The sequence below is a fragment of the Carassius carassius genome, chromosome 10, assembly GCF_963082965.1.
Source record: "Carassius carassius chromosome 10, fCarCar2.1, whole genome shotgun sequence".
In the NCBI taxonomy this organism is placed as follows: domain Eukaryota; kingdom Metazoa; phylum Chordata; class Actinopteri; order Cypriniformes; family Cyprinidae; genus Carassius; species Carassius carassius.
In genome coordinates, this window is record NC_081764.1 from 21,353,573 (window position 1) to 21,369,754 (window position 16,182).

Below are 16,182 nucleotides of genomic sequence, written 5' to 3' on the forward strand. Positions count from 1 at the left end.
TCAGGACAAGAAAGTAAAATGGGTCATATTTATGTAAGTACATTAGAGTAATACTAATGAATATCAAATCAATTTGTGATTATTTTCTGTTGTAAATGTAACTGAACATCCCTATGGTAATTAATTATACTAGTGAACACTCAATTGCTCTTTGCATACAATGTACTTACACTGTACATTTTAAGAAGGTACTGAGTAATATTAGGTAACTACTTGGACTTAAAATGGATTAAGGTAAGTTTGTGAAATACTTTAAAAATAATGGTTCATGAATTGCCTCATAATTTTCAACAGAAATGTAAAAAAAGTATTTAACAAGGTAATATTTAACATATAAATAAATATTGTAAAATTATGTTTTTATTGTGAATGTAATTTACATTTTATTTTATTCTTTATGAAGACAATTACTTTCCGTAATTCCTTGTGTCACAATATTTTTATTTAAAAAGTCAGTGTTTATGTAACATATTGTAATATAGTTAAAGTTTACTGAATCAAGTATCTTGATGTTGTGTGGTTTGTCTGGGTAATGCTGTGCTTTGAATCTTTAGGATGTGTCAGTATGCTGCAAAGACTGATTTGGATAAACTTAAAATCATTTTGTGGTTTTCCACCTTTGTTATGAAAAAGTACAGTGTTACTGGATACTGAAATGTATTTATTTAATGTTCTAGAAATGTTACAGTGTTGAACATCACTTGGCTCTATTACTGATGCTACTATTACACACTGACACATCGACAGTAGAAGTACTCACTTACCAGCATGAGGACCCGCTCACAAGGCAGATACATGTACACTCTGCCCCCCTGGAACCCACATGAGTAAACACTGCACTGCAACTGAGGACACCGTCTGCTCGCCATGTCCAGAGGACCATTTCACACAGTTATGGAACTATTTACCAAAATGCCTGTATTGCAGCACTTTCTGTGTAGAAAATCAGTACATCGAGATAGAATGCTTTACTACTAACAACAGGGTTTGCCAGTGTAAAGGTTATTTTTGGCAAGCTGACTTCTGCATCAAACATGCAGAGTGTCCATATGGATACGGCGTCCAGCAGAATGGTATTATAGACGTCTCTGGGGTTATGATTTTTTTTGTGTGTGTGTTTTTTTTCTAAATTGCGTGAAATGCTTTTTAATTTGTCTATAGGTACCTTACATGATACAAAATGTGAGAGGTGTGTGCGAGGCACCTTTTCTGCGGTCACATCCTCGACATCGCCTTGCATAAAGCACACCGATTGCAAATCGATGGATCTTGATGTGGTACTTAGGGGAACCAGCTGGCATGATAACATATGCTCAACATGCAAAAATTTCCAGAATGCTGGTAAACTTTCTAATTGGTCATCAATTGTTCTCAAGTCATACATAATTCATATAGTAAAAAATGGTAACAGTCAGTTGTTACTGGAGATTTTACTTTTGTTGGTTTAAGATAATTGGGTTGATTTAATGATTTAAACTAATTGGGTCTGGTTCATTCAAGGCTATTAAACCTTACTTACTTACTTGAATACATCTTTAACACATAAAGCACATTTCATTTAAAAACACATTAAAAATTAAGTTTGATTACCTCATAATTTTTTTGTTTAATCAACTTATTATGAATGTATTTGCATTGTGGTATTCTGACCTGCAGAGAACAGCAGAGTTAATAAAAGACATTTACAAAAGCATGCATTCTGCTAAGATTCTCTGGTGCACCCACCTTGGTCAATTACAGGCTTCCCTCCTAAAGGCCACTAAACAGAAATTTTGTTGATGTGCATTGTGTTGATTGTGAGTGCAGGCTGTGCCCTTTTCTCTTGATGTGAGAAGCATTAATTTCCTTTGAACAACAAATAAACAACTTTTTTGAATGTTTAAAAAAGTTGTGCTTTCATATATAACCAGTACTAGCTGGCAAAATGAAACACTGGTGCATTTTGTTTTGCTTAATAATGGAAACAGTAAGTAGGTGGTGTAGCCTAAAATCTGAATAAGTTTATCCAATACAGAATACAAGGCTTCATCTCCTCATCTGTCCACACTGTCTGAAAATGCAGCATTAATAAATCCAGTTCAGCAGGAGTTGTGACAGAATGAAAGAGTCACTATAAATGCCATGGTTAATTTTGGGAGTTCCTCCAGAGTGTAGCTTGAATTATCTTCTAGTGGTTCAGAGTACCACATTTCACTTATCTTCCGCCATGCTAAACAAGTGCAGAAACCATTACAGGGAGTTCAAGCAGCTAGCTTACCACAAATGGAAGCAAGAATGTTTCTGAGTATTTTAACTGGAAGTCACATGACAACTGGTAGGTAATATGAGGCTTTGGTCACTAAGCCATTAAAAATTGCCCTTTGGTCACACATTAGACTTGTTCCTCTTCCCTTTTTTGTATGTCTGTCTCTTTGTCCTCTTCTCTAGTGTTATTGAACTAACTTATTTTTTAAACCACCAGGGGAACTCCATTTTTAGTTTACACTGTTCATTTGTGTGCTCTTTTTTGGCCTCAGGCCTATACTAAAATTAAAATAAAAAAAAGTGAAAGCGATATTTTTACAGCAGGACTTTCCCCTGGAAACAGACCTCAGTTGCAGTTACATGTGGACCAGCTTTCTGCCAAGGTTCTTTCAGGGGTAGTCTTGGTTCTTGGTTCTTTAGACTTTCTGATTGCAGACAGACACTTTTGACTAATAATGATTAATTACACTGTTACTACAACTACTGGAGCATTTGGTTCTTTTTCACATAATTGTGAGCTATTCCACATGATGATTTTGAAATGTACAAGTTAAAACAATAGCTGAATTATATATATATATATATATATATATATATATATATATATATATATACCTAATTTAAAAGTAAACATATGTCTGATTCCCAATACTTTGTGCTATACCTGCATGATCACGACTGTTCTGCGAGATGTATGTAAACTTTCGAGAATAAGTACATTAAAAACTGACCTGGCCAGATCTGTTCTGAGATGGCTGAGGAGGAAAGCACTCACACTACTGCAATTATCCAAATGATGACAAAATGTCAGCATTTGAACAAACCAGATGCCCCCAAGAAGATTATTTCTGTCACAACCAATAGTGGAGGCTTGCAGAGAGAATAGTTAAAATCCTGTAAAGAGTGTCTCCAGTTATCGCTGATGCAAATCAACACTCAAGTGGTGACAATAAATAATTTTTTTAAGTAATTCTATGAAGAATCTATCATATATATGTAGATGTACATACATGTTGTGCAGGAATTTATGTTAAATATAAATGTATTATTTATTTACAGGAATTTATTATTAAAATAATGGTAACACTTTCTATGAAGCCCGTATGCATAATACATTATGAGGTACTTTTAAGGCATTATAATGAATGCATAATTCATTATAAAAAACTTTATAATATGTTATAGCAACTCATGCTGTCACATACCTGGACTCATTTTGTGTGTTTTTGCCCCTGTGTTCCAGTTTCTGTCTTCCGTGTGTGGTTTGATTAGTTCCCAGGTGTGTCTATTCATTTCTCCATGTGTTCTATTTCCCGGTTAATTTAGTGATTCCATCCACCTGTGTTTCCCCATTATCCCTTGTATAAAAGCCTTGTCCTTACAGTTCAGTTTTGTCGGGTCTACTTGTTACTTGCCACCAGTCACCAGTTACTTGCTACTTACCTGTGTCTTCCTCTGGGATCCTTGTTTGGATAATGCCAATGTTGGATATAACAAAGCCTTGTTTCGTTTATCCTTCGGCTCCGTGTTCCTTCCAGCAGCGTAAGCCGTGACAGAAGACCCGACCCAAAAAGTTTAAAACTGCGTGTTTTCCCCTCCGTTTTGTTTTCCGTTTTTTCCTCAGTCTTTTAATTTCCGTAGTGTGTCATGGATCCCCTCTATCGCCCCGAATTCCTCCTTCTCCTGCTGAAGCAGGAGGAACTTTCTCTCGAGGACCATACCAGACAGTTTTTACTGCTAGCTAATGCCACCAGCTACCCGGACAGCGCGCTCTGCTGCTTCTATCACGCCAGCCTGAACTCCAAGTGCAGAGCGTTGTCGAACGAAGATGGTCCTCGGGAGGACTTCGCCGCGTTTGTAGAGTGGAATCTGGTGAGAAATGGGTCACCTCTCACGGTCTGCCCAATGGAGGATCTCACCAGGTCCACTCTGGACCCAGAGCCCAGCCTACAATCTCCCCACGGTACGGGGCATAAGCCCGAGCCCACCGATGACGGAGAGCCAGAGAGCAACCCGTCAAACCAGGTGCGAGAGCCGGCGACACTGCCCACCACGAGCGAGCAAAATGTGGAGCGCCGAATGGGTCAAAATGAGGGGGTTTTCAATTCACCTATGCCTGATCCTCTGTTAAGCCCAGGAAGGGCTCCTGATCCTCCGTTAAGCCCAGGACGGGCTCCTGATCCTCCGTTAAGCCCAGGACGGGCTCCTGATCCCCCGTTAAGCCCAGGACGGGCTCCTGATCCTCCGTTAAGCCCAGGACGGGCTCCTGATCCCCCGTTGTTTCCTTCCTCTCCGCCGTGGCCCGGCAGTCCACATGCTCTGCCTGGCTCCCTCGGTCCCTCCGGCTCCGCCTTGGTCTGGCGTCGTCCATCCTATGCCTCGGGACTCCACTCCTCCGGCTTCGCCTCATTCCTCCGTCCCTCCGGCTCCGTCAGGCTCCTTCATCCCCTCGGCTACACCTCAGTCCTCTGTCACTCTGGCCTCGCCGCGGCCTTCCGGATCCACATCGCCGCGTCAGTCACCAGAGCCATCAGTTCCGCCTAGGACCTCCGGCTCCTCCCCGTCACCCTGGCTCTTCGGCTCTCCGTCTCCGCCTCGGGCTCCTCCTCCACTTGCTCCGTTGCCGTGGGTCGAGTCCCTGGAGTCGGCGACCATTCCTCCTCCATGGCTCCTTCCACCGTCGGCCCCACCTTGGGCCGTTATGGCTGTGGCCTGGGCCCTGCTGGGTGCCTCCTGCTTCAGATCCCTCCTGTCTCCTCCCTGGCTCCTCCCTCCGTCGTCTCCTTCCTCTGTGGTCCCTGTCTGCTGGCCCCCTCCTGGGAGGCTGTCCTCCACCGGAACCTCCTCCCAAGTTCCCACCCACGCCTCCCTTTGTTGTTTCTACGGTGCGAGGACGCACCTACCGGGAGGGGGGAGTACTGTCACATACCTGGACTCATTTTGTGTGTTTTTGCCCCTGTGTTCCAGTTTCTGTCTTCCGTGTGTGGTTTGATTAGTTCCCAGGTGTGTCTATTCATTTCTCCATGTGTTCTATTTCCCGGTTAATTTAGTGATTCCATCCACCTGTGTTTCCCCATTATCCCTTGTATAAAAGCCTTGTCCTTTCAGTTCTGTTTTGTCGGGTCTACTTGTTACTTGTTACTTGTCACTTGCCACCAGTCACCAGTTACTTGCTACTTACCTGTGTCTTCCTCTGAGATCCTTGTTTGGATAATGCCTATGTTGGATATAATAAAGCCTTGTTTCGTTTATCCTTCGGCTCCGTGTTCCTTCCAGCAGCGTAAGCCGTGACACATGCATAATTATAACAACAATTATAATACATCATAATACTTACGTATTTATGGTTATAAGTTTAAGAGTATGGTTATTTATAACACACAATGAGCACCATATTGAATCTCTTTCATTTACAGTGTAATGGACTGTGTCATATCTTGACATTGTTTAAGATCTGCATAGTATCTTACTACAGCTTGTGAGTGGCTAGATGTTGAGTGTAATTTGAGTGTTTCCTGTCGAGCTAATGTTAATTTATTGATGTCAGCTTAATATTCTGAAAAAACTGAGTAAAAAAAATGCAAGGTTTTATATGGTTACATTTTATTTTGATGGTCCCCTTAATCAGTTAACTATAAGAAACTTTGCAACTACATGCCAACTAACTCTCATTAGAGTATTAGTATGCTCAAGAATGGTAGAATCTAGTATGGTCGAATAAGTTTACGTACTTGCAAAGACACTTATAGTCAGTTTATCTGTTTGTGGACCATCAAAATAAAGTGTTAGCATATACAGATGTTTCTCAATGAATTAGAATGTCGTGAAAAAGTTCATTTATTTAAGTTTTATTATTTCACAATTCATCTCAAATTGTGTAACTTGTGTATTAAATTCATTGCATACAGACTGAAGTAGTTTTTGTTCTTTTCATTGTGGTGATTTAGGCTCACATGTAACAAAAACCCTCCAAATCACAATGTCAACAAATTAGAATACTTCATAAGACCAATAAAAATAAAAATAAAATTTTTTTAGTGAATTTTTGGCCTTCTGGAAAGTATGTTCATTTACTGTACATGTACTCACTACTTGGTAGGAGCTCCTTTTGCTTTAAATACTGCCTCAATTCGGCGTGGAATGGAGGTGATCAGTTTGTGGCACTGCTGAGTTGGTATGGAAGCCCAGGTTTCTTTGACAGTGGTCTTCAGCTCATCTGCATTTTTTGGTCTCTTGTTTCTCATTTTCCTCTTGACAATACCCCATAAATTCTCTATGGGGTTCAGGTCTGGTGAGTTTGCTGGCCAGTCAAGCACATCAACACCATGGTCACTTTTGGCAGTGTGGGCAGGTGCCAAATCCTGCTGGAAAATGAAATCAGCATCTACAAAAAGCTGGTCAGCAGAAGGAAGCATGAAGTGCTCCAAAATTTCTTGGTAAATGGATGCAGTGACTTTGGTTTGACTTCAAGCAACTTGGGCTATGAGCTTCTCCACCCTTCCTCCAGACTCTATGTTTCCAAATGAAATAAAAAAACTTACTCTCATTTGAGACTTTGGACCACTGGGCAACAGTCCAATTCTTCTTCTCCTTAGCCCAGGTAAGACACCTCAGGAGTGGCTTAACAAGAAGAATACGACAACTGTATCCAAATTCCTTGACACATCTGTATTTGGTGGCTCTTGATGCCTTGACCCCAGCCTCAGTCCATTCCTTGTGAAGTTCACTCAAATTCTTGAATCGATTTTGCTTGACAATCCTGCGGTTCTCTCGGTTGGTTGTGCATATTTTTTTCTCCACACTTTTTCCATTGACTCAACTTTCTGTTAACATACCTAGATACAGCACTCTGTGAACAGCCAGCTTCTTTGCCAATGAATGTTTGTTGCTCCTTGTGAAGGGTGTCAATGATTGTCTTCTGGACAATTGTCAGATCAGCAGTCTTCCGCCATGATTGTGTAGCCCAGTTAACCAAACTGAGAGACCATTTTGAAGGCTCGGGAAACCTTTGCAGTTGTTTTGAATTGATTAGTTGATTGGCATGTCACCATATTCTAATTTGTTAAGAATTGGTGGGTCTATGTTAAATGTGAGCCAAATCATCACAATTAAAAGAACCAAAGACTTAAATTACTTCAGTCTGTGTGCATTGAATTTATTTCATACCCGAGTTTCACAATTTGAGTTGAATTACGGAAACAAAAGGAACTTTTTCATGACATTCTAATTCATTGAGAAGCTCCTGTATTTACAGTAGCAGACATAATAATAATCTAATGACCGCTAGTTGATATGTACAGTAGTTGCAGAGTAACTTAACTAAAGGGTACCATCAAAATAATCTGATATAAACTGATATTACAATACAAATTGTTCAAAGCAAATGTGTCATATTACACATTCATCTGATCTGAAATCTGTTTGAGAAAAGTATTATTATTATTATTATTATTACTACTACTACTACTACATATAAGTGGTTTTTGACCACTTTAAGTAGCATCAGAAAAATGCAAGATATGAGACAACATTATAACTATGAGAAATATAATCCATTGTAAAAGTGGATGCAACAGGTTTATTGTGTTATAAATCATCATACTCTTAAAAGCTATAACCACAAATAAGTAAATATTATATTATATTAAAGCTGTTCTTATGAATATTCATGAGATGATACAACATTTTACATTTTTTTTAATAATGCATTATGCATTCATTATAATGCCTACAAAAATTATTAATAATAATGAACTGAAAAATAATGAGTCCAAGCAGCCATACTTGACTAATTGCACAGACACTATTGGAAGAGAGCTGAACTGATGATGACGTCACTGAATCATCAATGAACTGATTTTTTTCTGGACAAAAAATACTATTTGATATTGTCTTCTTGCATTATTGACAAATTCTTTTCCTGTTTAACACTGTAAAGCTGCTTTGACACAATCAGTATTGTATAAAGCACTATACAAATAAAGGTGACTTGACTTGACTATTATTATTATTATTATTATATTATTATTATTATTATTATTATTATTATTATTATTATTATTATTATTATTATTATTATTATTCAGGACCTAGTCAGTGCATTGGTGAATTCATATTCATTTTTAGATTAATACTGCCATCTAGTGGTCCATGAAAAATTATCAGGATATAATTTCGGGGAAAGCTACAAATAAGGGAATCAGTGTACACAAAGATCACAGTGTACATTGCAGTGTCTTGTTAATGTGTTGCTACATAGGAAGTAATAATTTCTTTAGCCAGAAGAAGACCAAAGGTGCAAACGACTGCCAGTTTTGCTTTATGTCCCCCTGACAATAAAAGTTTAAGTATTGTGAAGTGTTTCTTTAGTGTTATTATCATATTTATTTTAATTGATCATCCTCTGATTTTATTTTATTTTATTTTATTTTATTTTATTTTATTTTATTTTATTTTATTTTATTTTATTTTAAGGATAAATGTTTCTGCAATCATGAAAAACCTAAATACAATACCAAATTATTCTTTAAAAAGTCTTTATTTTTTAAGTCTTTAAAATAATATGTATTATGAAAAGTCAAGTGTATATTAGTTTTTTAAAGTAAATATTAAAAATGTTTTATTGAATTGAAATAGTTTAAATAATTGCTATTGTGATTTAAAAAAAAAAAGAAAGAAAGAAAATGTGAATTTCTTGTCATATAATCATTCATTAAGGAATAGTTTGTTTTGATCCTTCAAGTGTGACTTATATATTTTATTTTTTTTATTTTATTTGATTATCTTCCCCGAATTACTATGGCTTGAGTTTGAAGTTGAGTCATGTGAAATTTACTATTTAATTCACAGCTTAAAGAGTACACTCAGTAATTTTATGTTACTCATTAAGGACTACTTTTTAGGTATATCATTATATTAAAGTGACAAGATTTCTGATGTGGAAACAGGGACATTTCCTAGTTTAAGAGAAAAAAAAGACAATTGGCTACCCAGGTAGCAAACAGACGTTGGGCCAACGTCTATATGGGTTGGTAACGTTGGCCCAACCTATCGGACAGAAATACAACGTTGGGCCAACGTTGATATGGTCAGCTGCAAGGGCCCCCACTTCTCTCAAATATATACATCATTTCATGTTTATTCTTCCCAGTAAACATGGGGAAAAGAGTGTCTGGCTCCTTTTTATGACGTTGTTTCCAAGCAATACAATGCCTCAAATGTGTGAAATCAGAACAATGTATTTATTAAAGACGACAAAGAAATGACAGGACATCGTATTACAAGAGACGGTTACATAAAATAAAAACAGTAAAAATCGATACCCTCTACATCTCGGTGAGGGACAGATGTTGCGCTAGTGCGCTTGACTAGCGCAGCAGAGAGCGCTCCGGCCGCGCGCGCACTCTCAAGTTAGAAGAGCTGAGGCGCGAGCTCATTCTTCCACGAGAACAGTGAGCGCGTGATTTAGAATTACCGTTATTTTCCGTTATCTTCTAACCGTTGGCCTTCTTCTAGATTTCACTTCAACCGTTAACTCAGCCAGTCCAAGGTAATCTGGTAGATTCAATATATTGTTTTAATATATAATCAGTCTATTATAAAGTGAGGCATTGTTATGGCTTCACTTTAGCAATCTGATGTAAATGTAGCCTTATAATTTAGCCAGCCGTCAGCCTGCTACATTCTAACATTGTAGCTTTCGTAATCTAGATTAAACAGACGCGAAATCAGCTGTAGTAACTGTAATTAACGTAAATTATTTGTTTGGCAGCATACTATGTCTGCAAACAACATTTATTCAGACAGAACACTTAAACGTCAGGCAAAGCGGAGGGCTTACAATATTCTTAGTGAGGTTTATGTCAATGCTGAATCTGACGCAGCCGACGTAAACATATGCCTGTTAAAAAACGCCCCTGCTGATGATGTGTGGTCAGATGCTGCATCTGATTGGCCTGTGTCCTATGAATCAGACGAGTTAGAGACTGAGTTTAATGTTGACGATAACGTGATTGATTGTTTTTGGTCAAATGCTCTGACAGAAACTGACTCAAGTGATGACGAATTTGTTGAGTCTGCAGAGTGTCTTGGGGAGGAGCTCAGAGACTGGGCAATAGACAGCCAAATACCACAATGCCATCTAAATGGGCTGTTGGGCATCCTGAGAAAATATCATCCATATCTCCCAAAGGATGCCTGCACTCTTTTAGGCACTCCAGCTAATTATGAGGTCCAGCAGATGGCTGGTGGCACCATGCATTATTTTGGAGTTGAGAAAGGCATTAGGCATGTGTTAGACCAGACAGACCCTCTCCCAAAGGCCATTCATTTACAAGTGAATATTGATGGACTACTTTTGTTCAAAAGCAGCAATAAGCAGTTCTGGCCCATTCTAGGATTGCTAGAGGAAGACAAAACAAAGCAACCATTCGTCATCACTTTATATCTTGGATCTAAAAAACCAGAGAATGTCAATCTGTTCCTAGAATCATTTGTGAATGAATATGGAAAGCTTAAATTAGAGGGTGTGGATGTACTTGGCAAATGTGTAGACATTAAAATTTCAAATTTTGTTTGCGATGCAAGTGCGAGGGCTTTCGTAAAAAACATTAAAGCCCACAATGCATACCACGGCTGTGAAAAATGCACACAGGAGGGAACATGGGCGGAAAATCGCATGACTTTTCCTGAAGTCGATTCACCTTTACGGACAGATATGTCTTTTATTAATAAAGACGATGAGTTTCACCATAAAGGGACCAGTGTGTTGACAAGGGTTGGAATTGGTATGGTCTCCCAATTTCCATTAGATGTTATGCACCTGGTTTTTCTTGGGGTTGTGAGAAAGTTGATAGGGTTTTGGATGAGGGGACCACTTCCATCTCGTTTAGGTGCTCATCAGATAGGCCAAATTTCTGCAGTGCTTATGTCCTTTGCCATGAGACTCCCCAGAGAGTTTGCACGGATAGGTGGAAAGCAACAGAGTTCAGAACTTTTCTCCTGTACACTGGTCCAGTAGCACTGAAAGACCATCTGCCGAATGTTCTATACCACAATTTTATGCTTCTGCATGTAGCCATTCGAATATTATGCTGCCCCTCACTGTTACTCCAGTACTGTGATTTTGCTGAAAAGTTACTGATCACCTTTGTCGAGCATTTTCAGTCTGTTTATGGTAATTACGTTGTGTATAACATACACGGGCTGATACATCTTGCCAATGATGCAAGGCAGTTTGGTGTGCTGCATAATTTCGCAGCTTTCCCATTTGAGAACTTCCTCTACACATTAAAAAAAATGATAAGGACCCCTACCCAGCCCCTTCAACAGATCATCAGGAGATTGTCAGAAAAAGCAAGTGTCAGAACTAAAATAAGGGTGTGCAAGGATGGTTTTTACCAGGAACATAAGAATGGGCCTTTTCCATACAATGTGACATCTCAGCAGTTTACACAGTATAAGAAATATGTAAATGGTGGAACTTTAATTAGTTTATCAGAGGGAGACAACTATATTCTGTTCAAGGGAAATATTTATATAGTGAAAAACATTTTAAAAGACAAGGAAGCATCGCATCTAGTCTGTCTTAAATTCCAAAACAAGTCATCTTTTTTCACTTATCCCATTGATTCATCAATTCTTGATATATCCTTTGTGAAACAACCCGGGCAGTCATTGACTATTGTTCCTACACAGACTGTTTCAAAAGTCCTTCTTTTACAGTATAAGGATGGGTTTGTGGCATATCCTTTACTGCATACTGCTTGATTTCCCCAACCCCCCCCCCCCCCCCCCCCCCTTCTGTATCTGACAAATGTACAGAACCTACCAATCATAAAGAATAGTAACAATAAGACTAGGAAATATTTTGGTTTAGATAGATTTCCACTGGATAAGTAATAGAGCTTCAATAAATGTATATAGTTTGTAACACTAGATATATTGTTTTTTTTTTTTTTTTTTTTTTTTTTATAGATGTATTCTATAGTTGTTTTTACTGAAAAGAATGAGACAGAGGTGATACCAAGTGACTGGCTGAGCATCGACAAAAAAATTTCCTTTTGGCCCCCATATAATGGTACAAAATGTAGAAAAGCGGTTGAAAAAAATGAAACTCCTGATGAAGAATGGAACGAATATATAACTGAATGGGTGGCTGAGTATGGTAAGTCTTTAAGGAATTAATTATTAATTATTACTGAGAAATATAGAGAAATAACTATTCAAAAATTAAAAGATGCTCCTTGTGAGTTATGCCAAGCAATTCTTTTCAAATGTTCAGATAATAGGCTTAGTGATGTTGTTTGTTTCTATGTTTAGATTCCTATGAAAAAGCCAGAAGAAAGCTGGTGAAGTTTTGTAAAGGCAACAGTTTGGAGTCTACAGATGAGGACAGTGTACGGAAAAGAGTGTATGTTTCCTCTGTTCTCTGTTCTCCTTTTATAGCCTACTGCTTTTATGCACTGCGCTTTTAAAAAAATTGATTACTCTTAATGTGTCCAACAGACCATCATCAAAATATGTAAATGGATTTACATCTAATACAGCCTCAGGAAGACCTCCAGTGCAGGCCTCAACAAGCTGGCTCCACACAGGTACAGACGAAAACATACAGTGGTTATTGCATCATTTCCCAACATAGCTGGTCACCACAGATTCCTTAAATCCAAGACTTGGGAATATGGTCCCCTTAGAATTAATTAAATGAACTTCCTGTGTATAAGCCACAGGAGAGTGTTTTATGCAAGTTAAAAAAAAACATTAATACTATATTAACCGCTCTCGTGTATTAACCTGAAGAAATTTAGCAAAATAAATGTATAAACTCCAGCTAATAGTTGGGCAATTACAGTACAAGGTTATATCTGACATTTTTGTCAAAATTGAGTTGTAGTAAACTATATTTAATTCCAAGGGGACGATATGTTGAAAGGAACTTTTGAGCATTGGTCACTTTCCTGTTGTATAAAGCTCTGGACGGAAGTAAATGTTGTGATGTTTGGCAATGTATTATACATTGTACGGATTCTGTCTCTTACTGTTCCATATGCAGAGACAATGGAAAGACCAAAAAAAAAAAAACTTCTGCAGTAATGGAGCCAAAAGACTGAATTTGCCAGCCATACCACCATTTGCACCATCAGCACCTGCTGTGACAGTCCCTGAACCAAGAAAAGATGGTACGTAGAATTATTCCAAACCTTTTACAATAGGTTTTTTTTTTTTTTTTACAGGAGTTTTTAGTAATTTCCTTTTTAGTCTCTAACATGGATTAGAAACTGTTCAAGGAACAAAATAAAATGTATGTAACCAAAAATGAGAATAAAACCAACTTCACCTGGCTAAGTTGTACTATTTTCAAATGATAAACCTTTTAAGCCCTGCTTTTAAAAATTAGCCTTAATATCAATGAGCTTTGATTTACAACCACAATAAAAATAAAAAAAAACTGGGGACGTTAGGTAAAATGCAAAATAAAAACAAAGTTCCAAATCTTGTAAAATCATATTTAGCTGAAAAAAACACATAGACAACATATCAAATGTTGAAAATGTCAAAATTTACTATTTTATGGAAATTGTAAGCACATTTTGAATTTAATGCCAGCAATACGTCTAAAAAAAAAGCTGGGATAGATTCAACAAAAGGCTGGAAAAGTTATGTTATGATAGACAACTAAAGAAGAGATGCAGACTCTCTCTTTATATGTTCAATTCTGTGTAGTTATAATGTTGCATCGTATGTTTGTCTGATTCAGAAAGAGAACTCCGGCTCTACCAGATGCTGGAAGAGATAAAGGGTCAAGTCAGGCAGAATACGCTCCTCCTTCAGGCCATTATGCGAAGAGAGAATGCAGCTGAAGTTGTAAATGAGGAGTTTCAGTTTCCATTAAGGAGCATGGCAGGCATAAAAGATCTGGAGGATAGGCTGTCAAACAGAGACACACAACGTTCTTTAGTAAATTCTAATGATGTTCTGTTACTTCACTTAAAAGAATACTAACATACGTAGAGAGAGATCTAGATTTACTGCTGCTTAACACATGATTTTTTTTCATAGACAAGATATCTTACCAGCTTGGGTGGAACATCTGCCAAAGACATTGTCCACAGAATCATGAGGGAAATAATAACCAATGAGTTGGCCAACAATTTTAATTGGCAAGGGAGAGGACAGAAGAGCCCATTTTCTACACTCTTGCTAGCAAAAGTTGTTATAGGTGATATGTTTTAAAAAAACATTCAAACATTCAAAACTTAGACATAACTTTGAAATAGCAAACGAGGAAACAACCCCTTACAGTCTCACATAATGTGTCATTGAATAAAATACAATGCAAGTCAATGAAAGAATGCCAATTAATCCATTAATCATACAGAACTCTACAAAATACACCTCAGATATGATCTATCTGCTTACCCTTTCTCTGTTCAATTTTCTTTAATTTCATGCTGACAGATGCAGCCAAAAAACAAGGAGCAAAAGTGGTGGAAGCCGAGGAAAAAATAAAAACCTGGCTGAAGTATAGTGGAGACCGAAATGGAGGAAGAAAAAAAAGAGCAACAGAAAAAGGTACACAAGCCCTTTTATGCCTGATCAAACATGTTAGAAATTATTATATATATTAATATATAAGTTTTAAGTAATTTACATTTTGATAATTACTATATTTTTTTCTTTAACACAGAAAAGCAGAAGCCTCAAGCAGATTCCAGCAGCTGTGAAAGTGAATGTAAGAGTCTTCCAATGATTGTTTTTTCTTCCTCTGTCTAACCCCACCACTAAACAGAGGTGTATTTCATCTTTACTAGGCGTACACTGCATTAAGATGTATAAAAAATTTGCTACCCCAACATGATGAAAATTTTGTGCAGGATTTTTTTTTTCTGTTTTGGGTTGTGTAGTTAAAATAGAACGACAAATCTTAAATGTTCTAAAAAGTTGTTTGTATGTTGTTTTTTTACAGGAGTATGCTGCTACTTCTCCTCCGCTCCGTCTTCATCATCAGAGCCACACACAATCTCTAATTTGCTTCAAAAAACTCTGCAGAATATGGAAGAGAATCTGCACATTTTCTCATTAAACTGCAATAAGTTAATTTTGTTACCAATAAATTCATTTTTATAACCAATTCAGTTTGTCTGTTGTGCCATCTCTTAATGCAATTCAACAATGAATAGGCCATGTCACAATCTTAAAATTTGAGTGTAAGGTAGGTAAAGCATATTTATTTATAAGTTTGCAGATTTACTATTAATGAAGTTGACAGATGGTTAAAATAGGCTATATTTTTAAATTTGTTAGGTCTGCTGGCTGTCCAATTACATGGTTGGCCCAACGTTGGCCCAATGTTGTTTTAGTGGTTTTTAAGTTGGCAGAAGGTTGGTAAGGTATTTTTAGGTTGGCAGAAGGTCTGCTGGCCGTCCAATAATATGGTTGGCCCAACGTTGGCCCAACGGACAAAATTACGTTGGGCCAACGTCAGCACCCAACGTTGGCCCAACACAACAACAGTCGTTGGGCCAACGTTGGGCCAACGTCTGTTTGCTACCTGGGTAGTGACTAGTGGATTTGTCTTGACAGTTGAACCTTCTCCTGTGTTCTACTGTACAGATGCAAATGTACTTTTTCCTTCAGCTAGAGGTTTATTCATAACACTTTGGTGTGAAAGGGCTTTTACATTTGCTATAAATATAACTTCTTATATTAGATCAAGCCCTGCTCATATTTAAAAAGTAACGCAAAAGTAACATAACACATTGCTTTTCATAAAAAGTAAATAAGTAAGGTAATTAGTTACTTTTTTTAAGGGAGTAATGCATTATTGTAATTTCTTCTTCTTCTTTTTCTTTCGGCTGCTCCCATTAGGGGTCGCCACAGCGGATCATCCGTCTCCATACCACCTTGTCCTCTACATCTGCCTCTTTTACACCAACT

The 16,182-nt window shown here is 37.7% G+C and overlaps 1 protein-coding gene and 1 pseudogene across 3 annotated transcripts; both read left to right on the plus strand.

Moving 5' to 3' along the window:
• The first annotated feature begins 546 nt into the window (after nucleotides 1-546).
• LOC132151324 (tumor necrosis factor receptor superfamily member 11B-like) lies at nucleotides 547-1,554 on the plus strand (annotated as a pseudogene).
• An 8,126-nt stretch (nucleotides 1,555-9,680) lies between these two features.
• On the plus strand, nucleotides 9,681-15,376 carry LOC132151325 (uncharacterized). 3 transcript variants are annotated; one of them, XM_059559429.1, is made up of 10 exons: nucleotides 9,681-9,793; nucleotides 12,220-12,409; nucleotides 12,565-12,655; nucleotides 12,751-12,839; nucleotides 13,298-13,424; nucleotides 14,003-14,202; nucleotides 14,305-14,464; nucleotides 14,704-14,817; nucleotides 14,933-14,977; nucleotides 15,212-15,376. In XM_059559429.1, coding segments are annotated over exons 4-10 (717 nt in total). In that variant the 5' UTR covers nucleotides 9,681-9,793; nucleotides 12,220-12,409; nucleotides 12,565-12,655; nucleotides 12,751-12,770; the 3' UTR covers nucleotides 15,214-15,376. The 3 variants fall into 3 exon arrangements, 2 of the variants coding, with proteins under 2 accessions (XP_059415412.1, XP_059415413.1); XR_009436379.1 differs by lacking the exons at nucleotides 14,003-14,202; nucleotides 14,305-14,464; XM_059559430.1 differs by lacking the exons at nucleotides 13,298-13,424; nucleotides 14,003-14,202; nucleotides 14,305-14,464.
• The last annotated feature ends 806 nt before the right edge of the window (nucleotides 15,377-16,182 follow it).

Bases quoted from the DNA above. Each gene is read 5' to 3' on its own strand.
- LOC132151325 (XM_059559429.1), top strand. From the start codon at position 12,771: ATGGATTTACATCTAATACAGCCTCAGGAAGACCTCCAGTGCAGGCCT. The intron at 13,425-14,002 runs GTACGTAGAATT...TGTCTGATTCAG, and splicing joins CCCTGAACCAAGAAAAGATG to AAAGAGAACTCCGGCTCTAC. The intron at 14,465-14,703 runs GTGATATGTTTT...TCATGCTGACAG, and splicing joins GCTAGCAAAAGTTGTTATAG to ATGCAGCCAAAAAACAAGGA.